We start from the raw sequence: 15,360 nt of genomic DNA on the forward strand, positions 1-15,360 counted from the left end.
CTTGGCCAAAAGGAACTCAGGGAAGGAGGGGGGATGGGACATGTATAGAAACCTCTGTAATATATACAGAGAAGAAAGTAAGAGGAGATCTAAGGGCTTCATTCACTCTTCTCTTCAATTAAATTATTCATTCAGTCACTTGGGCACTGTCTTTAGTGCTCTAGATGTAAAGATAAATGAAACTGATCTCTACCCCTTGAAGCTACCATCTGAACACCTAATCTGAGTCACCCAGGGAGTTTTTCAAAATACAGTTCCCCATGTCCCCAGCCCAGACATTCTGATTCTGAATCTCTGAAAGTTATACTCAAGAGACCTAAATCTCCTACTCTAGGTGCTTTCCAGGTTTCAGTACTAGTCTGGTGGAATAACAAGTGAAGGGGGCCCAGACGAGGGAGAGCCAGAGATGGAAAGACTTCCTGGTTCGCCTCTTCCAGGAAGCCCTCCCTGATCAGCCCCGCATACTGGTCTACATGTCCTCTGATTCCAGCCCCCATTACACATCCTGTAAGTACTACAATTTTTCTGGGTGACTGGGAGGTTTAGTCCCCTTGGTTCTTGGGTGTGTCTTACCTCTAAAGTTGAGGGCTCCCATGTTCCAAGGCCATTGTGACAAGCATTCCAGGGGCTTTATGACATATTGGCTGGCTCTGTTCAAGTATGGGAGGTCAGCAGAGGCCCAGTTCCTCCTGGGAAAGCAACTCATCCCCCAAAAAGAAGACCACCTTCCCCTGCTTGATTAAAGCATCACTTAGGGCTCCAAGCAAGCTCCAGTCAGAGGCTGCTTGAAGACAGCCAGCAGGGGCCATGACCACCCTCTCTCCCGAAAACAGTCTCTCTGCCAGGCAGTCGGCCTCCTTCATCCTGGTGGGTGTTCTTCATCAGCTCCATGTCCCTCCCTCCCCAATCTCTGGTTTGCATTAGGGCTATTTTCGCCTGTTGGGTGGGAAGGACTAGAACCCTGAGCTGGCCTAGAAGGTGTAGCAGGGTAGGTCAAAACTTGGTCTCACCATCATCACCGACAACAGGACTGAAAAACACAAGTCCTTTCTTTACCCTTCTATCTAAGCCAGTGTTACTTTTCCCCCATATGTGACATTCTAACTTTAATGAGTTCCTGGTTTGCAAGTTGTCTTAAAGATGCTGAATTTTCCTTGGTGTTTTTGCCAACAATTTTGGTATGCTGCCACCAGGTGGCAGTAATGCTTTTGTTAGCAGGTGGTTCCACGTCCAATTAATAAGAGAAGCTATTCATTTGAATTCAGCTTCAGTCATAGAATTTTCCACACGGTATATTTTTCAAAATCATAGTGACTAATTATGATGGCCTTAACCAATCTCAAGTCTCATTAATCATTGTGATTTACAGAGTGATACATAGAAAAGCAGAAATGCAAAATGGGTACCTCTCTCCCCGAGTTTTAAATGTTATTGCTTTATTACGAGTTATCACCAGGCCTTGATTTGAATTTTCTTTATATCTCTCTTAATTTCCCTAAACTTAGAGAAGGATAATAATAAAATAAAAAACTGTCATATGGCATTTATTATGTACAATGACTGTTGTAAATGATTTATTTACAGTCTCATCATAACTCTATGAGGTGGATGAAGCTATTACATTCACTTTATAAATGAGAACATTGAGCTTGGGGGATAAGCAACTTCCTACAGACCCACAGCTAGTAAATGGCAGCCGTGCTGTGCTCAGTTGCTTCAGTCATGTCCGACTCTTTGTGACCCCATGGACCACAGCCCACCAGGCTCCTCTGTCCATGGGATTCTCCTGGGAAGAATACTGGAGCAGGTTGCCATGCCCTTCTCCAGGGGATCTTCTTGATCCAGAGATCGAACCTGCATCTCTTACGCCTCCCGCATTGGCAGGCGGGTTCTTTACCACTAGCGCCACCTGGGAAGCCCAGTCAGTGGCAGAGCGGGTATTTAAACCCAAGCTATGGAGTCCATCTCCTAATCAGTGATTCTCCAAGTGTGGTGACTGAGTCTGCAGCATCAGCATCAACTTCGGTCTAATAAGGAATGCAGATTCTTGAGTCCCAGATCTTCTGAACCAGAAACTCTGGGCGTGGGGCCCATCAATCTACAGTTTCACAAGCCCTCTGGGTGATTCTGATGTGCACCTAACTTCTTTGCATCATACAGATCTCTAGTTGTTCCACGGCATATGGGATCTTAGTTCCCAACCAGGGATCAAATCTGCATCCCCTGCATTGCAAGGTGGATTCTTAACCACTGGACACCAGGGAAGTCCCTAAGCCATTTTTTAAAGATAACTATACTACTCTGATGATACACACTCCACACCTGGGTTGATAAGTATCACCCAGATAACTCTCAAGTCACACACATCGCTCCCTCAAACTGTCTACTCTTAATATGCCTGCCCTCCTTGGGACACCCCCTCTTTCCTTGGTAGGAATCACTGACACAGTTGTGGTTACTGTTGGAAGTATGTCTTGTCCCACAGTTGAACTCAGGCTTTATTGGGGACTCTGTGGCTATGCGGGATGTGAGAGTTGGACCATAAGAAGGCTGAGCACCGAAGAATCGATGCTTTCAAATTGTGGTGCTGGAAAAGACTCTTGAGAGTCCCTTGGATTGCAAGGGAGATCAAACCAGTCAGTCCTAAAGGAAATCAACCCTGAATATTCATTGGAAGGACTGTTGCTGAAGCTAAAGCTCCAATACTTTGGCTACCTGATGCAAAGAGCCAACTCATTAGAAAAGACGCGGATGCTGGGAAAGACTGGCGGCTAAAGGAGAGGAGGGCGGCAGAGGATGAGATGATTAGATAACATCAGCACTCAATGGACATGAATCTGAGCAAACTCCAGGAAATAGTAAAGGACAGAGGAGCCTGGTATGCTGCAGACCATGGGGTCGCAAAGAGTCGGACACGACTTAGAGACTTAACAACAACTACTGCTATGAGGATTCAGAGCAACATGGCATCAAAAACCCTTAAAGAAAATTTTTCTTATCCTCCAGTGGCTTTCTTATTTTACTATAAAATACTGGAGAAAATCCTTAACCTAACGATGAAGTGGGGGAAAGAGGCTAGAAAGATGTATGCCTGCAGCCAGGGCCATTAACAGCTGTTAGAGAGGTTGAACCATTTAAGGCTCCCACCTCTGGCCCCCTTCTCCAGGGGAAGCATGGCCCAGCTTTCCCCAGGTTTGCCGGTAGAGAGTTTTACCCTGCTGAGGTACACCACAAATGCGGGAAGAGATTTCCACACCTGCTTTGCCTAGCAGTACTCTTTCTAGGGAACTAGGAAAGGTGTTATTGCAGAGCTAAAGAGTACCCAGCACCTCACAGACTACCAGAGTCTCCTCCTGGATGACCAGGTCCTTGTACCCAGATTGTGGGCAGGGTGTTAATAGGTTGGTGGAGCAAGGAATAGAGGAATATAGGAGGATGAAGATGGATTTGAGTGGCCATTGAGATCACCGTCTCCACTATTTTGAAGAAACCCAGATACAGATTCTATGGTTTCTGGCATAGACAGGCAGTGTTGATGTACTAGTGAAGAGAGGGAGGGGACTTCCTGCGGAAATTCCTATCGCCACCCCCTTGCCTCTGCACCCCCCAGCCACCAACCTGTAGGCCTCTGTAGGTGGTCAGGCTTTTTGAGCTTGTCCTTGGCTTGCTGGCAAATGTCTTACATGTTCTTGTGAGTGCCCCGTAGTTTGCTTGGGTCCAGGGAGATACAGGGAAGAGGCTGGGCAGAGAGAAGAAGAATTTACTGGAAGAAGTCAGTGGCTTTTTAAAAACAAATTCAGCCAAGGCAAAGTAGGCAGATGGCCAATTGTTGCAGGTAGAGGTTTAGTGATGCAGATTCTCCGAGCACTCAGCAGATGCCTTCTTGTGATGTTTCTAATTATCTCTGCCTTATTATGTTGATGCCATATCTTTTATTATAGTGTTCTGTGAATATTGCTTTGATTACTTTGCCACTTTCATTGTGTTTAGCCCTTTTTTCATATCTTTGTTCATCATTTATTTTTTAATCTTTCTGTGGCATTAATTTTAAAGTATACCTTTTGTTAACAGCTCTCATGCATGCTTAGTCCCTCAGTCACATCTGACTCTTTGTGACCCCATTGACTATAGCCTGCCAGGCTCATCTGTTCATGGGATTTTCCAGGCAAGAATACTAGAGTGGGTTGCCATTTCCTCCTCCAGGGGATCTTCCAGACCCAGGAATCAAACCCGTGTCTCCTGAGACTCCTGCACTGGCAAGCTGATTCTTTACTACTGAGCCACCTGGAAAGCCTAACAGCTCGATTAGGGTGTATATTTTTTATTTAAACTGAAAATCCTTGCCTTTTACACTCCCTGGTGGCATGGCATTGGAGTTAAGCATCCTGACTCTTGCACCAAACAACTCTAGATTCAAATCTCAGCTCTGATATTTACTATGTGACTTCAGATATACTAATTAACCCTCTAGACCTCTGGTTCCCTAACACGTTAAGCAGTGTTAACAACCTCACCTGCCTCATAGGTGGTTGTGAAGATTAAACAGTTGTAAATATAAAGTGCTTAAAATAAAATCAGTGCTTTTAAAGTGTTTACAACTACTAAGGAAACTTAAGCATTTGTTTCCATAATTAATTTCTTTGAGTTTCAATCATTTTTGTGGTTTATGCCTTTATTGATTCCTTGCTGTTTCCTGTATTGCTTATTTTTTAAAGTGAATTAGAAGGAAAATGTCCTATTCTGATAAATCTCTAATTTTAAAAAGTCAAAAATAAAATAATTTCTTCTGACAGTATCCTTCAATCTAATAAAAAATTGAATTTGTAGTTAAAAATCTTCCCACAAAGAACACTCCAGACCTAGCTGGCTTCACTGGTGAGTTACAACAAATACTGAAGAAAGAAATAATATCAATTCAAACTATTCTAAAAAACTATACAAACTATTCTAAAAAAATTGAAAAGCAGAAAAAGGTCCCTACTTATTCCATGAGGCCAACACTGCCCTGTTATCAAAATCAAAAACATTACAAGAAAACAAAATTATAGACCAAGCTCTCTCATGAACAATGATGCAAAAATCCTAAATAAAACTGTAGCAAATAATATCCGATGATGTCTAAAAAGGATAATACATCACTACGAGGGTTTATCCAAGGAATGACAACATTCAGAATAATTCAATGTAATTTACCATATTAACCCACTAAAAAATGAAAAACCGTATGATCATCTCCATTGATGCAGAACATCCATCCCTGATAAAACTCTCATCAAACTAGGAACAGAAGGGAACTGCCTCAGCCTGATAAAGGGCATCTACAAAAAGCCTACAGTTAACATCACACCGAATCATAAAAGCCCAAATGCCTTCCCTCTAAGATTAGGAACAAAGCAAAGATGTCTGTTCTCACCACTTTTATTTGACATTGTCCTTTAAGTTCTAGTCAGTACATAAAACATGAGAAAGAAATAAAAGACATCCAGCTTGGAAAAGAAGAAGTGAAACTGCCTTTATTCACAGATAATATGACCATCTATGTCAGGGTTGGCAAACTTTTTCTGTAAGGGTCAAAGTAGTAAGTACTTTAGTCTGTGTGTGTCATACATCTCTGTTGTAACTACTAAACTCTGCCATTGTAGCATAAAAGCAGCCGTAGACAACAAATGAGTGAATGGGCATGACTGTGTGCCAATAAAACTTTATTTGGAAAAAAAAAAAAACAGATTGAAGACCAGATTTGGCCCATGGGATATATAGTTTGCTGATTGCTGGCCTATATAACAAATCTTATTGATTCACCAAAAAAGCTACTAAGACTAATAAGTGAGGTTAGCAAGGTTAGGATACAAGATCAATACATAAAAATCCGCTATATCTGTAAATACTAGCAATGAGGAGTTGGAAGTTGAAAGTTTAAAAATGACACCTTTTACAACAGCATCCAAAATATGAAATATTTGTGAATAAATCTGATAAAATATATGAATGACCTACACACCAAAATGCACAAAACATTGCTGAGAGAAATTAAAGAAGACCTAAATAAATGGAGAAATATACTATGTTTTATGGGTCAGAAGATTCAACAGCATTATCAGTTCTCCACAAATTGATCTATAGGTTCAATGTAATCCCCATCAAAATCACAGCCACATTTTTTTTTGTAGAAACTGACCAACTGACTAGAATTCATAAGGAAATGTATTCCTAAAGTTCAGTCATTCCCTTTTATAATGAAACATCCCAGGACACAGCCCTGCTCTTCTTATTCCCTTCTACTTCCTGCCAAGTGTTGCAGTTTCTGAAGTCAGGTTGTGAGAACATGGCGGCTGTCAGAGGGCAGAAGCCTGGCTCTGATCGGCTCAGACGACAGTGTCTATACAGTTGGGACGTGGCATTAGGGCAGACCCTGCTTCCCAAGGTTAGGCCAAGGCCAAGATTTTTGGTACCTTCTTGGGCCCATATATCCTATTTTGGTTTAGAAGATGGAGCATGCATGAGTCATTAAAGTATATTGCTCGATACATCTTTACCAAACAGAGTTAGCAGAAATTACCCCAAATTTTGGCCTGTGGGCTCCAATTCTTCATTTCCAGTGCTGTTTTGTCTCTAACACCTTTCTATGCCTGTGGTCAATAAATCAGCAGTGCCCTGGGAGTTTGTTAGAAACCTGTCATCTTGGCCCCCACCCCAGACCTTTCGAGTCAGAATCAGAATTTTAAGATCTTCAGGTGACTTGTATGCAAATTTAAGTTTGAGTCATACCTATGCATATTCAGGTATCTATTAATGGGAAGTTGGGAATATATATATCAGACATGTCTAGTCACCTGCCAAGCTCTGTCCATCAGCATACTTTCAAGACTGAGATGTGGCATTTTAAGATATTCTCTTCAATGCACGACTCTTCTAGGCATCTTCCCCTATTCCAAAAGGAATTCAACTCCTAATTATTGTTTTATGAGCATTTTAAATTATTTTGCATGCACTGCACTCACCTTTCCCCGACACACACACACACACACACACACACACACACACACACACACATCTTATGTAAACAGAAACCATTCCTCATGATGTACCATTTTACTCTTCTAGAAAAGGTAAAATGGATCTCATAGATGTGTTCAATTAGTACTTACTTTATTTTTCCATTATCAAGGCAAGTATACTTTATATTACAGAAAAGCTTGAAAATACAAGAAAAAGGGAAAATTACTTATAATCCTATCATTCAGAGATAATCACTGTTTTGTTTTTGGGTGGTTTTTTTCAGGGGTTTTTTTTTTCAGTCTTTTTTCAAACAGGGTTTTTATAGTGGTTAATTCACTTTAAGAGTATATAAGGTGTGGTTTTTACAATATGTAACAGATGTATATGGAGTATGTACACAGACAGAGTACAGACTGAATATACAGCTTTGCTTTCTGGTTTTTTCCGTTAACATTTGTATTTTCCCAGATTATTATTCATTCTTTGTAAGTATCGATTTAAATGCCTCACAATATTCCATTGAGCATATAAACCATAGTTTACTTAACTATTCCCTTATTGCACAACATTTAGAGAGTGCTTGCATTTTTCATTCTAGTAAGTAGTGTGCAATGAAAATTATTGTGCATACAGCATTTTTCTATATATTTTCAGTAATTTCCTCAGGTTAAATTTTCAGAAGTGAGTCAGCAGCTGTGAACTTTGATTCATGTTGCAAAATCCAGAGTATATCACTTAAAACTCAGTCTTAAAGAAAAGCCAAAGGTTTCTAATCAAGGGCTGAGGTGGTTGTCTTTGCCAGGTGAAGAGAAAACCACCCATTGACAAGACGGAATGGGATGGCTTCTTTGACGAGAATGGTCACTTGGCCAAGTCACGAGACTTCATTTGTGTTAACATCCTGGAAAGGGTACAGTCCTAAGCTACCCTTGGCCTCACCCTGGAACTGGGGGCGTGGGTGGGCAACGGGGTGGGCATGGCATTGGAGGGGGCTCTTTCAGGCATTCAGGGGGCTCACAACCTCTCACCTCTGCCCCCACCCAGGGCCTGCACCCCACGGTGAGGACAGAAGCCTGGAAGTTCCTCACGGGCTACTACTCTTGGCAGAGTTCCCAGGATGAGCGGCTCATGGTGGACAGCACAAGGAGGTAGAATGTTTCAGATCCTTTCAAGGGAGAGAGGTGATAGTGTAAGTGGGAGGGGGTGCCCACCCCAGCCTGCTAGGTTCAGGCTGCTTCCTTCAAATGGACTTCTCTTTTCAAGAGGCAAAACCCCCATGGCTCTCCTGACTCAGGACCCCCACCCAGGGGGCATAGGCACTTCCCCCACCCCCACCCTGGACCCTGCTCCTGATTACTAGTCCACAGCCTGCCAACTTGAGCTCGACCCTAGCACCTCCAGGCGCTGCCCCTCCACCCTGCCCATCCCAGCCATCCCTAGGCCTGTGCAGCCTTCTTGAGGTAGGGAATATCCACACGCTCAGGGGCCAGCCAGAGAACACTCCAGGACATTTGGGGGATCTAGGGCCACCCAGATAATTCAGCTCAAGACCCTTAATTAAGTACACCTGCAAAGACCCTTTTCCCAAAGAAAGTCATATTCACAAGTTTCAGGTGTTGGGGCATGGACCTATCTTTGGAGGTCACCATTCAGCCCACTACACACCTAAGCTCATTCCAATGATGGGCACAAAACCCTGCCTCATCTAGTCCTTCCAATCCTGAGGCACAGGTGCTAGTGTTAGCCCCACTCTACAGACAAGGAAACGGAGGCTTAGAGAGGGCCAGTGATATCCCCAAGTCTTGATATCCCCTAATGGCAGACACCCAGTTCTTAAATTATGGATCCAGGATTCAGGTGCAGTGGTCAGACTGCAGAGCCACCTCCCCTGCACTCCAGGTGCCCATCGGAGGATGGTTAGGGTTGGGCAAGTTGGGGGGATGGGAGGCAGCACAGGGAGCGTGCACCACTTGGGTCAGGGCACTGCTCGGAGTTCCCCCGACTGGCCTGGAGGGAAGGATGCCTCCTTCAGCCTCGGGTCTGTCCTCACAGGAAGAACTACGAGGCCTTATGCCAGATGTACCAGAAGATTCAGCCCCTTCTGGAAAACCTGCACCGGAACTTCATAGAGACTCGGAACAACATCAGTGAGCCGAGGAGGGTGGGCCGGGCCCAGCAGAGGGGAAGGTTGGAAGCCCTCCTTCCTGGCTCTTCCTATGTCATGTCTGTGCCCTGGTTCCTGGGTGCTACCTTGACATGAGCTGCGAATTTTGCAGGCTCAATCTTGGTTAGTCTACCAGCCTGGGTCCACCGGCTGCCCCAAGTGGCCCGGCAGTGTGTGCCCCTGGGTGTACGCTCTTTCGCTGGTTGTCAACATCTCTTCCCCTCTTGACCTTGAACTAGGCTGGATTTGAACTGCGTGAAGGCGGGACATTCCTAGCAAAGGGTACAGACTGGTCAAAGATTTGGAGGCAGGAAAAACTCCAGGCAGCTCAGGTTGTGGTGAAGGGTAAAGCTTGGTGGTCCGATGTATCTTTTTTCATTTTGTTTTATTTTTGGTTGCTGCACATGGGCTTTCTCTTATTGCAGTGCATGGGCTTCTCATTGCAGTTGCTTCAATGGCACCCCACTCTAGTCCTTTTCCCTGGAAAATCCCATGGACAGAGGGGCCTGGTAGGCTGCAGTCCATGGGGTCGCTAAGAGTCGGACACGACTGAGCGACTTCACTTTCACTTTTCACTTTCATGCATTGGAGAAGGCAATGGCAACCCAGTGTTCTTGCCTGGAGAATCCCAGGGACGGGGGAGCCTGGTGGGCTGCCGTCTATGGGGTTGCACAGAGTCGGACACGACTGAAGCGACTTAGCAGCATCTTGTTCTGGAGCATGGGCTCTAGGGCGTCTGGACTCAGTACCTGTGGCACTAGGACTCAGTTGCTTTGCAGCATGTACGATCTTAGGTCCCAGACCAGGGGTAGAACCTGTGTGCCCTGAGTTGGCAGGAGAATTCTCAACCACTGGACCACCAAGGAAGTCCCCGATGTAAATTTTTTCATAGCCCCCTTCCTAGGATGTCCTGGGTCCTACCCTCTTGGATTGGGGGTAATAAACTCACCCATGGACCTTCTGCTAGACGTGATCTGGTGACACCCACCTGTCCCTTGCCCCCAACCTAGCACATGACATTAAAAAACTCTATGACAAAGACCCCCTGGGCAATGTCCTCATCGATAAGAAGAGGCTGGAGAAGATCCTGCTCCTGAGTTATGTCTGCAACACTCAAGCAGGTGCGCCAAAGGGCTGGGCCTCCCTTCAGCTCCCCCTTCTCAACTCCTTCCTGGGACAGTGCCCCTGTCCCAGCCCAGGCTCCGCCGTAACCCCCAACCTATCCCTCCCGCCGGCTCCTCCTCACTGGCCCCCCCATCCACTCCAGAGTACCAGCAGGGCTTCCATGAGATGGTGATGATTTTCCAGCTGATGGTAGAACATGACCATGAGACCTTCTGGCTTTTCCAGTTCTTCCTACAGAAAACGGTGAGAGCTGGGCGTGGCTTAGGGACCTCCGCGTTCCTCAAATGACCCCTTGAGGTTAGGAAGGCATTGGCAGCCCCAGTCATTTCCTCCAGCCCTGAAACAGCCCTCTGAGTCCCAGAGGAGCTTCTCCCAGAAAAAGGCAATGCCAGCCCCAGTGGGGTTTTTTCTGAGTTGGGGGGTGGAAGCATTGGAACTGAGAAAACGAGGATAACGATGCGCTGGGTCCCAGCTCTTGTCAAACCTTGAAAGGTTTGGAAAGGCCCAATGAGGGCACCTTTCCCCTGGCATTCCCCCTGCCCCAAACATGGCTCTGCTCCTGCAAATCCTCCATGGCTCCCTACAGGCTCCATAATAGAATCCCAAAACCTCAGCCAAACATTCCAGGCCTCTTGTCTTCACTCTTGTCTCTCACTGCTACTTTTACTTGACCTGCATCTAGGCCCTCCAGGGACTCGGTATTCCCACACTGTTGAGGTTGAGAGCTTTAAAGGTGCTGCTCCCTGTTACTCCCTTTCCTCATGATCTGTAAGAGGCTGACCAGAACCCACCCTCATCCTCTTCTCCATCCCCGAAACAATGTGCCACTGCTCTTTCCTTGTCCTGATTGGTTCAGACCCATGGTATGTGTCTGGAAGAATATCTGAGTTCACTGCATTGTGAGCCATACCCGGTCCATCTCTACATCCCCACCACACACACATACACACACACACATGCACACATCACACAGACAAGATGTGTGTTTATAAACACCCATACTCCAACACCCAGACACATACAGAGACTCAGGCCAGGCCCAGCCAATTCACACAGGGCCTCCAGCATTGGGAAATTGATGGAGCAAGGCTGACTCATCTAGTGCTTTCAAGGGGGTCCCTCTCGCCCACTCATCTCTCCCAGGAGCACAGCTGTGTCATCAACATCGGGGTAGGCAAGAACCTCGACATGCTCAACACCCTGATCAACTTCCTGGATCCCACGTTCGCTGAGCACTTAAGTGAGTGGCCCCCTCTGCCACCATACACCTCCCTCAACCCCAGGGAAGGCGTGGGAGGGGGCCGGGACCCAGTCCAAGGCAGCAGCTCCCAAGCATGGGGGAGGAAGCGAGATCATTTGGTCTTTTCTTCGGGCCCGGGAGGAGGGTTCATCTGTATGGGGTTAGAATCTGGACAGTTGAAAATCCACCCCGAACAGTCTCCAAGGGCAGATGGAAATGTGACAGCCTGGGTTTTTTTTAATTTCCCAAGTATGTTTCTGTGCTCAGTTGTTCATCCATGTGTGTTTTTGCTTCATCTCCCATCCCCTGACCATGGCCCCTGGGCTGGTGCCCGGCTTCTCTCCCCACAGAAGGGAAGGGTGCGGGGGCTGTGCCATCCCTCTTCCCCTGGTTCTGCCTCTGCTTTCAACGTGCCTTCAAGACCTTCGATGACGTCTGGAGGCTCTGGGAGGTGAGGTGCCTGCTGCTCTAGGACAGAGGAACAGGCTCTCCCTCTGGGGCAGGCGGCAGGGAGGCCCCTGTCCTTCCTCCCCTTTACTGCCGGCTTTGGACGGGTTTGATTTCTGGGTCAGGAAGATCTGCTGGAGAAGGGATAGGCTACCCACTCCAGTATTCTTGGGCTTCCCTGGTGGCTCATCTCGTAAAGAATCCGCCTGCAATGCAGGAGACATGGGTTCGATCCCTGGGTTAAGAAGATCCCCTGGAGAAGGGAAAGGCTACCCACTCCAGCATTTTGGCCTGGAGAATTCCATGGACTATATAGTCCATGGGGTCACAAAGAGTCAGACACAACTGAGCACCTTTCACTTCACTTCATTTTGGATACAGTTCAGTGGGATTTATTGGGCCAATGACCCTGCTCCTGCCCTGTTGAGAGATGTGAGAACATCAGTTGACCCCTCTGTTCATCTTATCCCTCCACTGCACCTTCTCAGGGCAGTGCAGGCAGGAGAGGCCTCAAGGTTCATGCAGCAGAAGCCTGGTCTGTATTCAGCTTCCCTGCCACCCTGCCTGCCCAAGGGCCCTCACTCTGCTCTCACTTTCCCAGCCGCCTCTTCCTTGGCTTTCTCCTCCACCTGAGTGCCCACACCTTCTGAGCCCTGACTCCTGGAGAAGGAGGGACCCCCCAAGGACAGGTCACACCTGCACTTCTTTGACCCCAGTCTCCAGGGCAAGATGCAATCCCCCGGGAACACACCCACTGCCCTACCCCGTGGCCACTGCTGCCTGCAGGATTGGGCCCACTGCTCATCCTGGCATTCAGTGCCCCACAAGTCAATTCCCCCTACCTCACTCCTCACTCCTGGCCTGTTGATCTCCGTGCTCAACCACCAGGCCTTTAGTGACACCCCTGGATTGCTGACTTTCCATCAACTGTTGTTTTGACAAAGCACCACTCAAAGCTACAGAGAGTTACCCAGTCATTCTTGGCATTCTCTCCCCTTGTCTCTCTCTTTCTTCTTTTCTGCTCCCTCCCTTCCTCCTTCTTCCTTCTCTCTCTCTCTTTCTCTCTAGCTGATGAATTCCCTAAAGCCTTTTTCCCTGAGTCCTCCAACAGCAAGCACAATGCCTAGACCCCAAGAGGTTGAATGAATGAATGAGTCAACGAATGAGCACATACATGGGCAGCACGGCCCAGGCATGGCTGACAGGTCACGTGGTTGGTGGGGACCGCACCATCCTAAGGGCATCTGCAGTCTCAGGCCACAGACCAGACTGAGGTTCATTGGCCCCTGCAGGTGCTGCTCACAGGGAAACCTTGCAGGAACTTCCAGGTGCTGGTGGCCTACAGCATGCTGCAGATGGTGCGCCAGCAGGTGCTACAGGAGAACATGACGGGCGACGATATCCTCCTGGTGAGAGCATCCTCCAGCAAAGCCCAGCCCAGCCCCACCAGCTCCCGGAGACCCCTGACACAGATTCAGGGGCCCTGGCTGCCCCTGGGCAATAGTGGGGAGACTGACATACTCCGAACACTGTGCCAAGTGCCTGTATAGACCAGCTCATGTAAACCTCCAGACAAGCCTGACACAGAGGCGTGATAACCATCATCATCACCAGTACCCCTGTTTAGCATCTGGGGGAGCTGAGGCCCTAAACGGTTCTTAACCTTGAGGCCGGATTGACTGACAGTTAACTCTTTGGCCCTAGGGTCCTCCTGTGACAAAAGACCTAGAGTTTTCCAACAATTCTGAAAAGCAGCTGAAGTTTTTGAGCCAAAACATCTTAGATGGCGCCCCCATCATAAAACGAGTCCTCCCAGAATCCCATGAAACACTCGGGGAAACCCTGGGGACCCTCTAGTGCCAAGAATGAAAACTGCATTCCCCATCTTTCCAATATATAAAATTCCGACGGTAAAATTCAGGCACTGAGCCAAGCTAGCGGAGAAGAGATTGGGTGGCCCTAAGTGACTGCCATGAGCAGCGGCCTTGTCCCCTTGAAGCAGCGGGTCGCTCCCTGTGCCAGCCTGTGCCCAGGGAGACCTGCTTCCTCCCACCTTCTTCTGGCACAGGCCTGCAACAACCTCATTGACCTCGATGCCGACGAGCTGATCTCTGCTGCCTGCATAGTTTACGCTGAGCTCATCCAGAAGGATGTAAGTCACTCTGATTATTTGTCCTCCTTCCCTTCTTCCTCCAAGAGGCCTTCTCCAATCGCCCCAGCCCAGTCCATGGCAGGTGTATTCAACTTCAGAGACATACCTTGTGCTATATTCTCTGCCACCAACCCACGGGGGTTGCTCTGCACAGACTTCTCACTGTTCGCATGCATAACTCGTGCTTCACTGAGCAAACTGTGCTTCCTGAGAACCCAGCCCTCATCCCTCATACCCTGCATCCATCCGGGCAGATCTGGGCACAGGGCTGGGAAACCAGGGGCTCAGGGAAACGTTACTGGCTGAATAAACTGAAGAATGACAGCGACAGGCCAATGCCTGTCCACCCCTACCTGTGAGAACCCTCCTCTCCCCCAGGTTCCTCAGTCGTTAAAGGATTTCTTTCTCTGAGACTGCTCACAATAGACAGACGCCCTCCATGGACAGGATGAGGTGGTGCTTCAGCTGTGAGGTCAGGATGAAGTCCAATGGGGTGATCGGGCGAGGCTGTAGTTAATACAGCTGTGATAACAACAGCTTTCTGGAGTCATGGTTTGTGGTGAGCAGTGTGTTTCCTAGGGTGGGGAGTGAGGGCAGAGACAGGATTGTCTAACGAGAAGAGAGATGGGAGGGCTAGAGAAAGGGCACACACTGGGAAGAGACTGTGCTGGTCAGCGACTCCTCAGGGGCTGAGGGTTTTCCAAGGCTGCAGTGGTTCTGCACCAGGCAGCAAAGGGTTGAGGGCATCACCGACTCTGTGAGCGGGCTGCCTCCTGTGGAAGAGATGGACATGCCAACATGCTTGCTCAATCCCTGGTCCCGAAAGGGGGCCCGAGGCCAGGGCTTCCCACCCCATGGCTCTTCTCTACTCCCCACACACAAATCATACATGACATTGTTTGTCCAGAACCTCCCCAGCAGCCTGTGGAAGGACACAGCACAAATCTCTGGCTAGCAAGAGGCTCCTTCCTTGGTTTTAAAGCCCCTCACAATTGCACCTTCATTTCTCAGCCTGAAATGCCGCCTCAAACTAAACTCCCCTTTTCAGCCTTAATCTCTCCAGATAGTGCCATCTCTTCCCTGACTCAGGCAGAGCAGTCTCTCCTTGAGAGCAGAAGCTCCTGCCACCTGCTCTCCCCAAAGTGTGCGCCTGCCCCAAGCCCCCCACCCAGCCTGCCCATGCTCTGAGGGTGACCCTGAGGGCAGACATCAAGACTGGCCAGAAGAAGCTGA

General features: G+C 47.8%; 1 protein-coding gene across 3 annotated transcripts; it reads left to right on the plus strand.

Annotated features, from left to right (window-relative positions):
* The first annotated feature begins 681 nt into the window (after positions 1-681).
* Positions 682-14,663, plus strand: TBC1D21 (TBC1 domain family member 21). 3 transcript variants are annotated; one of them, XM_081506375.1, is made up of 11 exons: positions 682-867; positions 7,802-7,909; positions 8,044-8,147; positions 9,052-9,146; positions 10,174-10,284; positions 10,431-10,531; positions 11,432-11,528; positions 11,879-11,979; positions 13,268-13,384; positions 14,044-14,127; positions 14,506-14,663. In XM_081506375.1, the coding sequence occupies exons 1-11, from the start codon at positions 808-810 to the stop codon at positions 14,536-14,538; spliced, it is 1,011 nt and encodes a 336-aa protein (XP_081362501.1). In that variant the 5' UTR covers positions 682-807; the 3' UTR covers positions 14,539-14,663. The 3 variants fall into 3 exon arrangements, with proteins under 3 accessions (XP_081362501.1, XP_081362504.1, XP_081362503.1); XM_081506378.1 differs by lacking the exon at positions 10,174-10,284; XM_081506377.1 differs by lacking the exon at positions 7,802-7,909.
* The last annotated feature ends 697 nt before the right edge of the window (positions 14,664-15,360 follow it).

This window comes from Giraffa tippelskirchi, chromosome 7, assembly GCF_054371585.1.
Source record: "Giraffa tippelskirchi isolate mGirTip1 chromosome 7, T2T-mGirTip1v1.2.pri, whole genome shotgun sequence".
NCBI classification, from domain to species: domain Eukaryota; kingdom Metazoa; phylum Chordata; class Mammalia; order Artiodactyla; family Giraffidae; genus Giraffa; species Giraffa tippelskirchi.